The 17,562-nt window shown below is 43.9% G+C and overlaps 2 protein-coding genes across 3 annotated transcripts in view; one reads left to right on the top strand and one right to left on the bottom strand.

Annotated features, from left to right (window-relative positions):
• The window catches only part of cenpp (centromere protein P), a 57,641-nt gene extending 53,018 nt beyond the window's left edge, over positions 1 to 4,623 (top strand). For both annotated transcript variants that reach the window (XM_083669251.1, XM_083669250.1), the window contains exons 6-8: positions 3,491 to 3,570; positions 3,933 to 4,024; positions 4,384 to 4,623. In XM_083669251.1, coding sequence (XP_083525377.1) covers positions 3,491 to 3,570; positions 3,933 to 4,024; positions 4,384 to 4,499 — 288 coding nt within the window. In that variant the 3' untranslated portion in view covers positions 4,500 to 4,623. The remainder of the gene's footprint in view (positions 1 to 3,490; positions 3,571 to 3,932; positions 4,025 to 4,383) is intronic.
• A 66-nt stretch (positions 4,624 to 4,689) lies between these two features.
• Positions 4,690 to 15,528, bottom strand: ippk (inositol 1,3,4,5,6-pentakisphosphate 2-kinase). The gene is made up of 14 exons (XM_083668850.1): positions 15,339 to 15,528; positions 14,708 to 14,767; positions 14,321 to 14,416; positions 14,047 to 14,113; positions 13,356 to 13,477; positions 12,819 to 12,908; positions 12,027 to 12,085; positions 11,654 to 11,726; positions 11,257 to 11,385; positions 10,511 to 10,661; positions 9,853 to 9,988; positions 8,228 to 8,330; positions 7,298 to 7,377; positions 4,690 to 6,940 (listed from the first exon to the last, which is right to left on the bottom strand). The coding sequence occupies exons 1-14, from the start codon at positions 15,417 to 15,419 to the stop codon at positions 6,721 to 6,723; spliced, it is 1,467 nt and encodes a 488-aa protein (XP_083524976.1). The 5' UTR covers positions 15,420 to 15,528; the 3' UTR covers positions 4,690 to 6,720.
• Between the last annotated feature and the right edge of the window lie 2,034 nt (positions 15,529 to 17,562).

The raw sequence follows: 17,562 nt of genomic DNA, 5'->3' as shown, positions 1-17,562 counted from the left end.
GGGGTAGTTTGACAGACTGCTGTTGACCAATGGGCTTCATGTCCAGCCCCCTTCCTGTAACTGCAGGGGGAGGGCACTGCTGGCGGCGTGTGCTGTGTCAGCGCTCCAGCGCTCTAATCATAAACAGGATAATGTGTCATGTTTGTATTGTAACGAACCAGCTTGCTATCAGTGTTTAGTTCAGTCCTCTGAGCCACCAGGATTATCCTGTTATTGTTGGAAGGGTTTTAATAGTGTTTGCCGTGATACGACTTGATAGAAAGACTTTCACATCCAATATAAGTTGGTGGAAATTGGCGAAGATATCAAAATAACAGACGCCAAAACAAATTTATGTTTTTGGGGGCGGGGAGGGGAGTGTCCATTACCATTTAGCCAATAGTTTGCAGACTCCACTTTATGGAATAGAGGAATGTTAACGGGAAGAAATCGACTCTGTTGCCAGACCCATAATTTGACAGATGAAAGAGGCAGGCACCATCTCTGTCATGAGAAGCTCTTTGGTCGGAGTGGAGAAACGTCCTGACACCTACGATTGTTTTACTGTCTCAGTCCCCCCTCCCCCCCTTTAAACCAGCATTACATGGCATAGTGTGCTTTTATGACAATGAGAGTTTTTCTGGTGAAGTATCTCCTGTCTGCTCAATGAAGAGCAGTTGGTAAAGCAATCCATAATATCAATGTAATTGATGTGTTTGTACTGTATGTATACAGTATACCTTGAGTTTATAGTGGAGGAGCACTCCATAGGGTTCTATTCATTATGTATCTAATCCATGTTCAACAATATGATGATGAAGATGAAGATGTCTTCCTGCTGAGGTCATTTATGGGCCATATTATGGGATGTTTTTCCAGGGTTTAGACTGGACCAGATTGTGTCAAGGCAATGCAATTCACATGGTTGGCCCCAAAACGACATCAGTGTTATAGACAACATTATAATAATAATGATTGGAAAGGGGGCAGATGTTATTCAACTCCAAAACAGAAGAACGCTGTTCTGTTCACCTCTTTCTGCCACAGACCCTTGACCTGATCATGTTACTGTTTAATGTCTTTGTGATGATAGCTTCTCCATTTGGCTATTCTTGTCATGTCTCCTGATTTAGGTAATGGTGGTGGACCTAACCTGGTGTTCATGTGTGAAACACATCAAGCCAGACCTGATCGTAGCGTGCTTCTCCACTCACCGTCTCCTCTCCTCCTCAGGGTTGAGTGTCTCCATGTGTGTTGGCTCTCTCTCTGAGTCTCTGTCTCTGGTCTGGTCTGGTCTGCATGGCAGTGCTTCTGCTGCTGTTGTTCTTGTCTTGGATGAGCCTGTGGTTCCCAGTCCTGTTTGTTCTGCTGGCTCTATGAGGCCCACAACACCCCATGTGTTGTCTACAAACACAGACACACTTCAGACGCTTCACGATTGATGATGAGGAAAAAAAGTCTTAACACGTCTTAAGTCTTAACATCTCATCGCTGAGGGATCCAACCAAGACACCGAGATGCCAGAGTGGAGATCCAGATTTCAGTCATTTTGTGCTCTGTGTGGAAAACAGATTATCTGTGTGACTGACTGAGTTTCAACCTGGGTCGTGTGGGCGCCATTAGACTGGAGTTAGCCTGTTGAACTAAAGCCTCCTGCACTAGCTGAGTCCTCGGGTGTCAGTCATGAACCGACTGCTGTAGTCTCACTATTGAGACTCTGGGTTCCCAGATTACCTCTGCTAGGTTGTTGTCCCCCACATTGAAGTAGCGGAGGGGACTATGGATCGGTGTCTGATCGGTCTCTGACTGTTCGTAAGTCACAAGCTTTACCTCCAACACCACAGGAAATTTTTTTACGAAACTTCTGGGAATGATGCGTCTTGCCAAACAGATGCAGCATTTACAAAATTACACTGATTGGCCCAATTTTGACTTAACTTGGGTGAAACATTCATCTTGTGATGGTGTGGCTAATGTGATTATTATTATTATTATTATTGTCATTAAACACAGCATCATAGGGTGCAAAGAGGAGAGGAGCACCTTTTGGCCAATTGACTGTTTTCAAATAATAATGTCAAATCATTGAATAATTGTCACCAATTCACACAAAGAGAGGCACTGCATCATCATCATCATCATCATCATCATCACGGGGGCCACCATGTTTACTGTACACTTGTTAGCCTCTGTTTATCTGTCTCATCCACAACAGTGCTATGGTTCTCTCACTGAGTCACGAGAGGCTAGTGGAGGTAGGAATCGGAGGACGGGCTCAATGTTAATCATGGAATGGAATGAGGAATGGTATCGAACACGTTGTCAGGTGAAGGGTGGAACCCTGTTTGTGTGACTCATCCTGCTGGTATGTACTGCTGAGCTGAGCTGCCACGCCCCCTCCCCTCCCCTCTACCTGCGTCACCACATGCACACTCACAAATTGTTTTCCTCCTTTCTTTATGACTGTGACTGTCTGTGGCACTTACCCTTCTAGAAGGTTTTACTGTACTTGCGATGACTGTGATGTATAGTTGATGCTCTTTAGAAGAAGATACTTATTCCTAAGTCACTCTGGATAAGAGCGTCTGCTAAATGATTAAATTGTAAATGTAAAATCACATGCGCTCGCTAACATGGTTCACTGCTGTTTCATGACTGAACAACAAGCCCAGAATCTGTCTGCTGCTCTCAGCCTCTCAGCCTCTCAGCCTCTCAGCCTCTCAGCCCCTCGGCTAGGAAGCATTCTATTCAATTCCACTCTATTCTATCAGTTCCGACTGTGTTCTATTTTATTATACAGGTGTTCTACCCTAGACTCAAGGAAACCACTTCCAGACGGTGTTGACTTAACATCTAACAACATGGTCTGTGTTGTCTGACACCTTAATGACTGTGTTGGGGTGGAGGTGCCGTGGGGCAGGGGGGGCTTATCTACATGACTAGACAATGGAAATATACAGAAGGAGTAATGGCCAGGTAGCTGTCTCAAATAATGGCCTGGTCTGGAGGAGGGGGCGTGGAATGTGGAGCTTCAGTTAGTTGAGGTGGTTTAGACCAGAGATGGAGATATGAGTGGTGGCTTCAGATCTAACCTGGATTCTATTCCAGGTCATGCCATCCCATTCTATTCCATTCCATTATGTTCTATTCCATTCCATTCTATTCTATTCTATTCCATTCTATTCTATTCCATTCTATTCTATTCTATTCCATTCCTTTCTATTCCATTCCATGTGTCATTGTACTCCTCTGTTAACTCCAGAATGAGTTTCATCTGAGACTGATAGCCTTGGTGTCCTGTCCTGTAACTGTTTTCCTCTGACCCTCTGGGCTGTTCCCTCTGACCCCCTGGGCTGTTCCCTCTGACTCCCTGGGCGATGTTTCCTCCTGGGCTGTTCCCTCTAACCCCTGGGCTGTTCCCTCTGACCCCCTGGGCTGTGTTTCCCCCTGGGCTGTGTTTCCTCCTGGGCTGTTCCATCTAACCCCCTGGGCTGTGTTTCCTGTGTTGCAGGAGAAGTATCCGGAGGTGGTCCTTCTTCCTGGGAGCAGCAGGTCAGAGGTCATGCTCATCCAGAACCCTCAACTTCCTGGGTAATCATCTCTCCCTCTCAGTCATCGTCAGTCAAGCAGACAGTCACAGTTTTACTGATAGACTGAACATAGTTCAACAGTTTTACTGATAGATTGAACATAGTTCAACAGTTTTACTGATAGATTGAACATAGTTCAACAGTTTTACTGATAGATTGAACATAGTTCAATAGTTTTACTGATTCAACATGAAACAGATACAGATAACTCTGGATGTTTGCCGTCTCCTCTTCCCTCTGTATGAGTGCCTTATAAACTCTTACTTTGACACGTTTGAGGAATCAACTCATCTTTATTTGATGATAAACCAACTTACAGTACAGTGTGTGCAAGAGACGCTAACGCCGACCTGATTCACCCAGGTGTGCTCTGACTATTCATTGGACCATCGAGGTGACCCAAGATGGAGTGATCACACCTCAGATAGACCTGGTGACCAAGATGCCTGAACAAGGTGAGACTGTACCAGGGGAGGCTGGTGGAGGTAGAAATCGGAGGACTGCATGGAATGGAATGAGCAACGGTACCAAACGCGTGTCAGTCCCTGGTTATCTGCTTCCAGAGCCGTATCGCAATATAACCACATTCTGAACACAGTTCTATTCATATCCTAGCAAAATTCTATATTCATAAAACAAGTTCTTTAACGTTATATAACGTTCCCAATATACACAGCACATGTAACACTCTACTCACATGTACACACTACTGTAGCACATGCAACACTCAGTGACGTAATGCAAGTGTGTTGTGTGTGTGTGTAATGTGGAATAAGTGTTAAGGTCATGTTCCGTTTGTCTCCTTCCCCTGCAGCTCTTCAGGTGGACAGCAGCAAGGTGGTAAAGAATGCCCCGGAATCCTTCAGAAGCCTTGTGGGGATTCTGGGAGTGGAGGCTTCCATTGAGAGCATCATACAATCTGTGTCCTGAGGACCGCTGAAGGCACCGACAACCATGATGGAACTCAAGGAACACACGTGCATGTACGCACGTAACAGGAGAGGCTGGCGGAAGGTGGAAATCGGAGGACGGGCTCGTTGTAATGCATGGAACGGAGTGAAGAATGGTATCAAACACGTGTTTGATTGATACCATTCTTGATTCCGTTCCATGTATTACAACGAGCCCGTCCTCCGATTTCTACCTCCACCAGCCTCCCCTCTTACACGCCCACTCTTTCTGTGTGATTATCTCTACATCAAATCTGTGTATATCCAAGATCCCGAGAATGACAACTGTAACTGTTTTGAATATGGAAGACACACAAAACATTTCTTCTCTTCGTAATTATTTTTATTTAATATAAACACCTCTTTACAATCACCCATTTAGAAATATGTGTTAATGCCATCTGAACACATTCTGTAATCACATTTATATATGTATACATGTATGTAAATATATCATTAGTCAAGATCTAAAAAAATAAATAATTTAAATACAAAATGCTAGACAGCAGTGTCCAAATTTGTATTTTTCAAATAAGTCTTTATCTATGTACACACACAAGTATTATGTCTTAGGTATCACAGTGCTTGTGATCTTCTCAAAGTGTTGTTAAACCATCCTTACACAAGTTATTCAGTTTAGTGGTTTGATCTGTCCGCTCCACTGCTTCCAAAGTTATCAGATATGATGCAACCTTAGGCCACGCCCCTCACCTGGGTCCATGCTGTACGCACTAAGGCCATGGTTCAGCCAATCACAACGACAAGCTTCTGTAGAGGACACAGGCGGTGTCCCAGACACAGATTAAGCCTACACTTGGGGACTAGAATGCACTTGTAATGGGAGATTTTAACATTGTCTATAGTCAAGTCAAGACTAAACTTAATCTGGGTCTGAGAGACTAGTCCGTACAGAATAGCACCGGGCAACCGCTTGGCAACAACGCTGATCATTTAGTATGAGGCCTTTGTATTAGAGAGGTAAACCCATGTAACAAGACAAGTATTTCTTAAACCTCATAAATGCATCTTCATTTCTGCAAGTCTGAACACGACAGGCACATTCTGGGCCCTCTCTAAAGGAGCGAGGCTGTTGGGTTGCCTTAATCCCCTCGCCCTTTACAGTACATGCCACACACACACACACACACACACACACACACACACACACACACACACACACACACACACACACGCCACTTCTGAATGTTGCTGTGCAGAGAAAAAAAAAAAAGAATGTGCTAAAAACACACCACAAGCCACTTTTGGCACATGAATACACCATTGTAGTGCCGTCTGCCTGTCTGAGTCTCCGGGGCCGAATCTCCAGAGTCTTTCCTAGATTCCTCCCACCCTCTTTCCTTGCCTCCTTCCCAAAACGCAACTGAGAATAGGGTCTGAGGGGAGGAACCTCCGATTTTTTTTCCCCTTCCAACTGGTTTTGAGGAGGCGGTGGGAAGAGAGAACATACGAGAGAGATCTTGGCTGTCTAATCCCCACACCACCATTCTGCCCCTGCTGTCCCTCCCCACACCACCATTCTGCCCCTGCTGTCCCTCCCCACACCACCATTCTGCCCCTGCTGTCCCTCCCCACACCACCATTCTGCCCCTGCTGTCCCTCCTCCTGTGTTTCAGGAGACCCGGGGTGCATTCAGGAGCGTGCAACATTCCAGAACGTTCAGAATTGAAGTTGAAATGTTGCTGTGTAGAAACAACGTTCGAGTGCGTCAACTAGAACAGGGATCCATGACCGCTCTAGTTATTGCATATCTACCTGCAACCTTGTGGACATCGCCTCATACAACCTTGCAGACAGAAACGCAACAGACAGACCTGACATGGCTCCCTATTCTACATGACAGACACCGATATCTGTTCTACACAATACATATCTATCTGAACCCTGCTGAACAAACCCCGGGGAGGGGGGGGGGGGGTTTACAAGTGCTACAACACGAGAACACCTTCACCAGACCACCATTACCACAGTCCCATGCATCATCTACATTCAGGTCATAAAATATGGCATAGTATCTCGGTATTAAGAGTTAAAGGAATAGACAAAGTAAAAAATAAGGATATGTTTCTCTGGGGTTTTTTCCATTCAATCTTTGCATTTTTCTCATTGCTCGTCATCGTCATCACTGTCGCACGTCAAAAGCAGCGCGGGACCTCCAGCCCAGCAGGGGGAGTGGTTCTGGTTCATACGGGGTGGAAGACCAGGGTACAGTCTTCTCTGTAGAGGTTCTGGGCAGGCACGTCCTGCTTGGCCTGGCTGCTCCGTAGGTAGTAGTTGACGATCTTGGAGTCGAGCTTGTGCTGGTGAGGTATGTTTTCGTAGGGTTTGGGGTCCAGGTCGAGGATGGAGACGGAGTACGTGAACCTGGGTTTCGTCGGCTGGATCTCCATGTCTGGCTCCAGGCTGTGTTGACAGAACGGTCATTATTGGCAGCAGATCACACTATTATTACTGTTTATTATTTTATACACTTAGATAACAGGACACATTCCTCCAGGATCACCTCCTCTGGACAGGTAGATGAATTACAAGGCATCCTCACATGAAAACAGCCATAAATATCTATGCGTCACAGTAGTAAAGGATTAAAATGTAAAAAGTTATTCACAAAAAACAATTATCGTTAACATTTCGCATTAGACTCCATCTTGATCCGCATTAGCTGCTACCATGGCAACAGCTATTCTTCCTGGGGTCCACACTGGACACCACACCAGACACCAGACAGGCCTGAGGTAACCTAGTAACCTAACCACTCACCCATTGTCCTCGCCACAGGGGGCTAGGCCAATCATGATGGAGCAGTCCTTGGCTGTCATGGCAACTCTGTACTGGTGCACCTGAGGAAGAGAGGAGGAGCCAATCAGAAGCTGTAACTGCCAACTGCCCTCTTAAGGTTAGGGTAAAGGTAGGGTCCATCAGAAACTGTAACTGCCCTCTTAAGGTTGGGGTAAAGGTAGGGTCCATCAGAAACTGTAACTGCCCTCTTAAGGTTAGGGTAAAGGTAGGGTCCATCAGAAACTGTAACTGCCCTCTTAAGGTTAGGGTAAAGGTAGGGTCAAAGAACTCTTATAATCCACCCATTAGAACTTGTCTGTCGGGGGCGTAGCACACTAAGGCGCGTACCATATCATCTCAAGGTCCCTGGTTCGATTCCGGCCATCGACATATCCTGCATGTCATCCCTCCTCTCTCTCTCTCTCCCATCCTTCCTGTCAATCTCTACTGTCTCTATCCCAATAAAGCAGAAATGCCCTAAAAACATATATTTAAAAAAAAGAAAAGAAGAAAGAACTTGTCTGTCATCTAGTCTCAGCCCTCTTTAAGAAGAAAGACGTGCATTTCCTGAAGCTTCATGGCACCAGTAACATCTTTCATCTTTAGTGCTGCTGTGTGACGCTTTAGGGAACCCCACCCAAGACTAACGCATGACGACCCCTAAACACATGATTCCTAACAATCAGTAGAGGCCGGTGGAGGTAGAAATCGGAGGACGGGCTCATTGTAATGCATGGAACGGAATAAGAAATGGTATCAAACACATGTTTTAGAACATTCCTTGTTCCACGCATTATAATGAGCCCGTCCTCCCATTTCTACCTCCACCAGCCTCCCCTGCTAACCATACACACGTGATGGGTACAATGACGTCATTGCGGGCGTGTGTCTCTCAGAGAGGTGGTGTCTCACCTTGCCCACAGCGTACTCAATGGAGCCGTCGTCTTCTGACGGGCCGCTCTGCACCTTCTCCAGGAAGCTGTCGTTGTACGGCCCGTCGATCTGTAGTCTGCTCCTGCAGGGTGGGAGTGAGGCATCGTTTCATTGAAGGAATTACATTTTATTATATTTTATCAAAACAAAATGAAATCAGACATGGAGTCACTCTTCATGAGATGGGCAAAACTGATTGTTACAGTGCTATTTGGAAATTTGATTAAAAGTTCAGGGACTATGGTTTTAGTGTGCAGACACACCACCTGGTGGTAGAGCTAGCTTATTACATGGTAAATACATTAACTTCCACATGGACACCACCTCTTGATCTCAGACCATCACACTAGTCTACTGACTTTAAACACATTGGAAAGTTACACTCACTGAACACTTTATTAGGAACACCTGTACACCTTCTCATGGTGGAGGTGGAGGAACACCTGTACACCTTCTCATGGTGGAGGTGGTGTAATGATGTGAGGAATGTTGTCTTGGCACACTTTGGGCCCGTTAATACCAATCAATCATCGCTTGAACGCCACAGCCTATTTGAGTATTGTTGCTGACCATGTGCATCCCTTCATGGCCACAATTTACCCCATCTTCTAATGGCTACTTCCAGCATGGTGATGCACCATGTCACAAAGCAAAAGTCGTCTCAAACTGGTTTCATGAACATGACAATGAGTACAGTGTTCTTCAGTGGCCTTTCCAGTCACCGGATCTGAATCCAATAGAACACCTTTGGGATGTGGTAGAACGGGAGATTCACAGCTTGAAAGTGCACCTGAATATCTGCAGGAATTGCGTGGTGCAATCATGTAATTTCATGTTGTTTCCAACATCTTGTGGAATCAATACCACGAAGAAATGAGGCTGTTTTGAGAGCAATGGGAGGCCCTACCCAGGATTAGTATAGTGTTCTAATAAAGGGAGGCCCTACCCAGTAGTAGTATAGTGTTCTAATAAAGGGAGGCCCTACCCAGGATTAGTATAGTGTTCTAATAAAGGGAGGCCCTACCCAGGATTAGTATAGTGTTCTAATAAAGGGAGGCCATACCCAGTATTAGTATAGTGTTCTAATAAAGGGAGGCCCTACCCAGTATTAGTATAGTGTTCTAATAAAGGGAGGCCCTACCCAGTATTAGTATAGTGTTGTAATAAAGGGAGGCCCTACCCAGTAGTAGTATAGTGTTGTAATAAAGGGAGGCCCTACCCAGTATTAGTATAGTGTTGTAATAAAGGGAGGCCCTACCCAGTATTAGTATAGTGTTGTAATAAAGGGAGGCCCTACCCAGTATTAGTATAGTGTTGTAATAAAGGGAGGCCCTACCCAGTATTAGTACAGTGTTCTAATAAAGGGAGGCCCTACCCAGTATTAGTATAGTGTTCTAATAAAGGGAGGCCCTACCCAGTATTAGTATAGTGTTCCTAATAAAGTGTTTGGTAAGTGTACAGTCTAACAATGCAGAAATTGCAGGACGGGCTCATTATGATGCATGGAACGGAATGAGGAATGTGTGTTTGATACCATTCCATGCATTACAATGAGCCTGTCCTCCGATTTCTACCTCCACCAGCCTCTCCTTTGGTCAACAGACCTTTCTTTTGGGAATTCCTGCAGGTGCTGCCCTACTCGTTTGAACAGAGGGGTGACGCCCTCGATGTCCAGACTGTCCAGCATCTGGGTCTGGAGGATTCTGGCCAGGACACAGTCTTTAGGTAGGCAGTGGTTACCTGAAACACACAAAGAAGAGGATGTTGAGAGGGATTACATTTACATTTACGGCATTTAGCAGACGCCTTTATTCAAAGCAACTTACAGCAAATACATTTGTTTAAGTGAGTGAATCATCTATCTATCAGTCATCATAAGAAAGTAATCTATGGTAGGACCAGGGGCTAATGGCAGTCACAATGCTAGAAGAAGGAAAAATTACTTTTTTTTTTACAGGAGAGAGACTTATATAGGGGGGTAGTGGGGATGAAGAGGTCTTTAGGAGGGACAGTTAAGATGTAGCCTGAAGAGATGGGTCTTCAAACTACAGCGGAAGAGAAAGAGAGAGAGAGAGAGAGAGAGATGGGCCTAGAAAGAGAGAGAGAAAGAAACCTAGACAGAAAGAGATTCTGTAAAGAGAGAGAGAGAGAGAGAGAGAGATGGGCCTAGATAGAGCTAGACAGGAGGAGGAGAAAGACAGACAGGATATCCCGTTAGTTGAGGACCCTGACCGTGTGCTGCCTGCCTTAGTCAGGCCTTACCATTCCGTAGCAGCTCTCTGTGCAGCAGGCTGGCCTCACACAGAGCCCTGCCCTCGGGGAGGTGCACCTTCCTGGGGTCCCCGGAGCGAGGCGAGTCCCAGCTGCTCAGCAGGGCGCTGACCACCACCTGGGTGAACTCACTCAGCACCACCTAGGGGGGGGGGGGGGGGGGGGAGCCCAGAGGAGAGGAACGGGAGGTGAGGTCACTGCTTCAACTAACGGAGGCCCCCAAGCCCCTACCAAATCCCGGCCACACACACACACACACACACACACACACACACACACACACCACCTGTCGTAAGACAATGCAGTCACACTGGTGTTCAGAACAGTACGAACGCCCCCGAGACTGACTGGACTGTACCAGAGTAAGTGACTCTGCGAGACCCCCCCCCCCCAACCTTGTGATTTACTTCAAATGTAAGGTAAGATTTGTCTGCATCCTTTTCTCAAAAGTCACTAGAAATGTGCATTTAAAAGCTTCCGGGGGGGTTGGCGCATGTCCACAGACCCCCCCCCCCCCGCCAAAAGTCCTCCCCCTCATGTCCACCTGAGTCGTGCACCCCAGGTTGCAGTATTGTGTTAATATAATAATATAATATCTGCCATTTAGCTGACGCTTTTATCCAAAGCGACTTACATTGCAGTGAGTGCATACATTTCAGTATATATGGTCCCAGTGGGAATCAAACCCACAACCTTAGCGTTGTTAGCGCCGTGCTCTACCGACTGAGCCACTGTACCTTGTTGGACTGGTGTCCGTTGATGAGGCTGTTGGTGTGGAGGAAGTAAGGCCTCAGGTGCTGAGCCAGCTCGTTCAGGTCCTGCAGCAGGTCAGCATCGTCCTTACAGCTGTATATCAACTCACCCCCCTGGAGGGCGACACGGGACAACCACACGCACAAAAACCCTGTTTAGATCCAGATACGGAGGTGATGTGCTTCATGGTTTGTGTTTACCAGACCCAGATTAAGCCTAATCTTAGACTGGAGATCCTATCCAATGGGGAATCTCCATAGAAAGTGCATTTCAGTCCAGGAATCTTAATCTGTGTCTGGTTAAGACCTCACCCCCCCTTCACCGGTCTGCTGCAGAGGTGTTACGTCTATAGAGAGGTGAAAATGGTCTGGAAATACATACCTTGAAGATTTTGAAGTTATTCTGCGGCTCCTCTATCAAGTGTTTTATGGCAAGATACATCCTCTGTTTGTTCCTAAGCAGAGAAATGCCGGGTCAGTGTGTTTGTATAGAGAGAGTCAACATGGATCTAATCTTCCTAACAATGCCTCAGTGTTCCTACAGTATTGTGTCATGTACTGTAGCCTTTTCTCAATAAAGGAACACGACTCCTCCCTCCGACTCTTTTCATCCTCAAAAACCATTGGAGGAGGACGTGTAAGGGGAGGAACCTGCATCTTCTCCTCCAATGCGTTTTCAGCAGGATGTGAGTGGAGGACAGGAGAGGAGTCGGGTTTCTAAGCCTTTTCTCGATTGTTGTGTGTAGGATACTCACCCGGAGAACAGGTCCAGGGGACAATACCGACTCAGTCTCTTCCACTTTCCATTGGCCAACTGTAAGGAGAGTAAATCAACAACTAAAGCCCTGCCCAGAAACAACGCCTAGCTAACCACTACTCCCTAAACACTTGTTTGGATCTGAAATTAGGATAGGATATTAGAAATTAGGGTAGGTATAAGCAAAATGGGAGAAACGTCCATCGAGCTCACCTGAGGGGGAGGTGGAACTATAGTACTGCTATTTTGCTTGCACCTAGTCCTGTCAGATCTACACCAGTGTCTGGGGAGTGAGGGCTTTGTGCTTAGACAGAGCTTTAGTCTCAGCACTTCTCTGGTGTAGTTCAACAGGTCGACCACCAGAGGGCAAATACTGACAACTCATCTTGTTAGATAAATAGATACTTATTTGATCCCTGAGGGGAAATTAAGGCTTACAGCAGCTCACATCACAAACAACAAAATAAAGTGACAGTAGAAGAATAAAATAAAATAAAAAAATAATAATAATAAAAATAAATTTTAAAAAATTATTTAAAAAAATGCCTTAATTGCCTGCTAGATAGTTTCCTGTCTGGCACAATGTACTCCCAAACGGAGGCTCTCTGTTTTATTAGCGATGTTACTATTTTGAAATAGAATAATAAAGTAAACATCCATTAGTACAAAAACAGAGTAGCATTTAGGTTCTCTGCTAACACTAGTTACTAGGACCATATTCAAGACCACATTTATTTACACAACAGTTCATTACATTGCAATTTCATTCCCATAAGATTAATAGGCTTACCTTAAAATGTTGATGCATACAAAATCGGCACACCTTGTTTTTGATGTCTTTGGTAACATGTCTAGAGAACGGGAGGAACCCACATTTGGGCTGCAGAAAAAGATAACAACAGAACGACTTATAACATCACTGCATGACCACAAAATGTTCAAATGACCAATGCGGCTGGATGAGATGGTCCATTTCAACAAACAGCTCTTTTCAGCTAAAACACACTTATCCCTTTCTTATCTCTAAGCACCAATCATGTGACCGAATTCCAAACTCATGGTAGCCCTGAGTCACCCCGAAGTCTGTTTTCACTTTTACCTTATCATTATATGCATTACATAGTGTGTGTGTGTGTGTGTGTGTGTGTGTGTGTGTGTGTGTCTAAATACCCTCTTCTCATTCATACTTTGGCAATAAGGTAAAGGCAGCTGGCCATAAAGTCAATGTGTTTCTGATTAGTGCTACACACCACCAAGGCTCCTTCACACCACCAAGGCTCCTTCACACGTTCTCATGCCAACAACCTTCTCCACAGCGAGTCTCTACCTTGATCTCTATGCAGAGGGGAGGTCTGTGTTCACTGAAGCAGCAGGAGGAGAGCTGCGTCAGGTTCGGAAGACACAAAGCACAGCCACTCAACGTATCCATCACCTTGTCACACCGCGACTCTGACAAGACGGGGAAAGAGAGACAGGCATTATAATAAGCATTCTATATGTGACATGTACCAGTCAAATGTTTGGACACACCTTCTCATTCAATGGTTTTTCTTTATTTTTTATTATTTTCTACATTGTAGATTAATATTGAAGACATCGACACTATGAAGGAACACATATGGAATTATGTAGTAAACTAAAAAAGTGTTAAACAAACCAGAATATGTTTTATATTTTAGATTCTTCAAAGTAGAACCACCTTTTGCTTTGATGACAGCTTTAGACACTCAAGGTGTGTCCAAACTTTTGACTGGTACTGTATGTTGTTAAACATTCGGTTAGCTTACAGAAATTATACTGAATGAGTGACATTGCGTATAACCCTAACCCGTGCAATATTTTCTGTCATGTTCTGTCATGTCCCACAGGTAATGCTGCGTGCTTAATGTTGTGATGACATACATACAGTACATTTCAACAGGGTGCGTCTGCTCGATACAGCATGAGGACTTGCCTCAGATTACATGAAAAAAAAAAACATGAAGATCAAAACCTATGATAACCAAAGAGACATTTACCTGGTCGTTCTTGCTGAACCTTTAAAGACAGCTGTCTCACAAAGTCTATTGGTAGTTTAACAACCTCCTGTAAAAACAGATTAAAAGCAAGAATGACGACTTGATTCTACACATCAGCAGACACCCCTACAGGCACAACAACTTTAGGGGAACTTTAGGCACTGATCATAATCATTTAAGGAAACAGTGACAAGACAATGTCACATCTATGTTAACGACAAGAGGAAAGGAAAGTGGAGGCTCCATCTCCAATGATAAAGTATTGATTTCTTACTCCGTCGTGGACGAATTTCTCCCCGAGCAATGGCTTCATCACATTTTTACTAAAATCAACAATGTTCTGAATTTGCTGGAAGGCTTGTTCGGTTGTCTGAAAGACAGGAAAGGAACAGACATTAGGTTACTCCTGGTTAGTTGATGAATCCATCTTAATGTAGCCTAACACTTTGCTTCAACACTAATACATGTATATTGACACTATCCATCAGTGAAAAAAGAAACCAACATTTCATTATAGTCCCACTACAGAACTTTCTAGGCAGGTCCATTGAAGGCAGATCTAGCTCCGGACTGACTAAAAGGGGACTGGGTGTGAGTCATTGGTATGAATAACAGGACGCACATTGTGTTATTCAAGTTGGGTTGGTTAGGTTGTCTTTACCTGATGTGCGTTTTCAGAGTCCTCAGCTGAATACTTCAGTAAGCGAAGAACGCGAGCATGCTGCATGAGAGAGAGAGAGAGAGAGAGATAAAGTCATCAAGTACAACTTGAATAACTAGCTTCAAGCCTACATGCAAATATAAGGGGGGGTGAATTTATTTTGCGGAAAGTCCACGTGATAAACCTGGCCAGCTAACCAACTTATTTTAAAGTTAGCAACTAAAAATCCTGGCTTGGCTTTCTGGTCAACTTTAATGATACTTCTGACTACTTCATCCTGTATTCGCGGAGTCTGAACGTCAGGATTCCTTTCGGTCTAATTACAAACCAACAAGCAGGCAAGGTGAACTCAGAAGGATAGCTTGATGGCTATCCTAGCAGCCAAGAAGGTACGCAGAGCTCAGCTAACTAGCCTGGTATGATGCTTGACAGCTAGTTAGCCAACTGGTGGCTGCCGGCTCCATAGAAACAACAATCAACTCACTGACTGGCAAACTATTTAAACAGCGCATAACACTGACTTTTAACTATCATCTCTCACATTAGCAAGTTAGCATAATATGCTATCGATATTTTACTGGCCCCAGCACTGCAATCAAACAGCAAGCTAGCTAGCTGGCTAACTGCTCACCTGAACATGAGAAACCACCAGGCTTTTGTTGCCTTCCCCGTGATACTTCCAGTCGTTCTCGTCCATTTTATCCAGTTCCATAACACACCAACTGTAGGCAAAGTAACCTCAATAGAAACTCCAGCAGTTCCTAACTTTACTAGGCCGAAAGACTTGAATACACCACAAGTACAGGACCGATGCTAAAACAATAATTTCTGCTACTGACACACCGACAAACTGCTGCTACTACCGCTTTCTGGAGGATATCCCTCCCACCGTGCAGTCATTGGCCGCCGGGCTTCAGACGCTATTGTTATTGGATATCCCAGGACGACTTTGGGAAGGGCCACTTGAGGATGTGTTAGGCAGCCAATCACGCCCCGTCATCCAGTGACAGTAGCCAGCGAGAATTTTCCTATGCTCCCTGATCCATGTAAACTTTGCTTGATGACTAAAAATCCTACATTTTTAATCCACGGAATAAAGCTCTTCGTCATAAGAAACCTCAACCAAGAATCCTTCAAAACAAATATTAGCGGAGGAGAAGTCTCTTTTAACTTCTTGACCAGACTCTTGTAAGTTTAGTGATAGTTTCCCTACATCTAATTTAGATGTTCCATGGCATTGAGATATTACGCCAGATATACACATGATAATATAATAATATCTAATATTAATACATTCCTTACCCGTACTATGAACGTTATTCAATGCAATTGAACGCTGGGAAGATTGCCCTATGATGGGGAGATCATAATAAACTAGAAAAATAATTTCCTGAAGAAATTTCATGGGCTTGCAAAGTGTTATTTTGGTATTGGAAAAGGTTTGGGTTATACTAAGTGAAGCAGTAGTGACTGGTGAAAGGAAGAAAGGATGATGCTAGGTAGTTAAGTAAGGTTTAGATGGATAGAAGGTTAGAAAGATAGAAGGTTAGATAGAGAGTATGTTAGAAGGTCATAGATAGATAGATAGATAGATAGATAGATAGATAGATAGATAGATAGATAGATAGATAGATAGATAGATAGACAGACAGACAGACAGACAGATAGGATGAGTCTGTGGTAGTTCAGTGGAGTGGGTAGAGGGTTAGTTGGTTGAGTGATTGAGAGTTGGTTGGTTAAGTGGCTGAGAGTGGCTTCAGTGAGGTAGAAACTGGTAGACAAGAGAGTGCATTGTTGTGTAATCATTCTAAGAATGTGTTCTGCAAGTCTCCTGTTGTTTTTATTTAAGAATCCTGAAAGTTCCATAGCAGTTGCAGTAACAAAGGAGCTCACAGAATGTTGGCCTAAATCAACATTCCACCATGTTAACCGGATGAGAGGTTTTGGAGTCACAAAAAATTTAATCGTTTAAAAAGTTTAATAGGAATCAAAAAGGTTTTTGGCACATTTTACAGTTAAAATTGTGTTAATAGCTGAAAAGGTGTAAGACCTCCATGTTAAAAAGTTGGTAATGTGTAAAAGGTTTAATAGGTATCAAAACCAGAAGTCACAGCAACGTGAGTTAGACCACTCTGTACGTTTTAAAGTTGGATTGGTGTGAATATCTTAAAAGTTGACGGAGGAGTAGCAGGTGGAAGAATTGGAATAATAATAATAATAATAATAATAATAATAATAATAATAATAATAATAATAATAATAAGTATGTTGAAGAACAATAGTTAGACTTGCTGAAGCAAGCCCACTAATAAGTATGAGCAATAACAACAGTTGGACTTGCTGAAGCAAGCCCACTAATAAGTATAAGCAATAACAATAGTTGGACTTGCTGAAGCAAGCCCACTAATAAGTATGAGCAATAACAATAGTTGGTCTTGTTTAAGCAAGCCCACCTAACAAACAACCCGTAGGAGTTCTAAATTCCAATCCTTTTGCTCATGAATGTGGAGAGGTGTGCCCATTGTCTGATGTCAGGAACTATTTTTTACTCACAAGTGCCCTTAAAGGCAAAAGTGTCTCATAATTCAGAATTTTAACATGAATAAAGGCATAATTTCAGCTAACAAATGAGCATTCTAGCATGTCTCCAACTCCATTCTTTCAACTTTTGGTTGAAATATGATTTATTAAATCAGAAAATTATCCGATAATTGTATTATTGTGACTTACACCCAATTGTCCTCTTCTGCTAAGAAACTTGCCGAACTTGATATCACCTGTTACTCGTACATAACTACCCCTGTAAAATAACGTTACGCAACATGGTTCACAGGTAGTGAAATCATTTGGATCAA

This window comes from Argentina silus, assembly GCF_951799395.1.
Source record: "Argentina silus genome assembly, chromosome: 4".
NCBI classification, from domain to species: Eukaryota; Metazoa; Chordata; class Actinopteri; order Argentiniformes; family Argentinidae; genus Argentina; species Argentina silus.
Note: the sequence above shows the minus strand (reverse complement) of the source record. Positions and strands in the feature narration are given on the sequence as shown.

What these genes read in the sequence shown, in the direction of transcription:
- ippk (XM_083668850.1), bottom strand. Translation starts at nt 15,419, where the DNA reads ATGGAACTGGATAAAATGGACGAGAACGACTGGAAGTATCACGGGGAA. An exon ending in ACTCTGAAAACGCACATCAG is followed by an intron (nt 14,417 to 14,707) that starts GTAAAGACAACC and finishes CCTGTCTTTCAG; the next exon opens with ACAACCGAACAAGCCTTCCA. An exon ending in CCCTCTGCATAGAGATCAAG is followed by an intron (nt 12,909 to 13,355) that starts GTAGAGACTCGC and finishes CTTTTTCTGCAG; the next exon opens with CCCAAATGTGGGTTCCTCCC.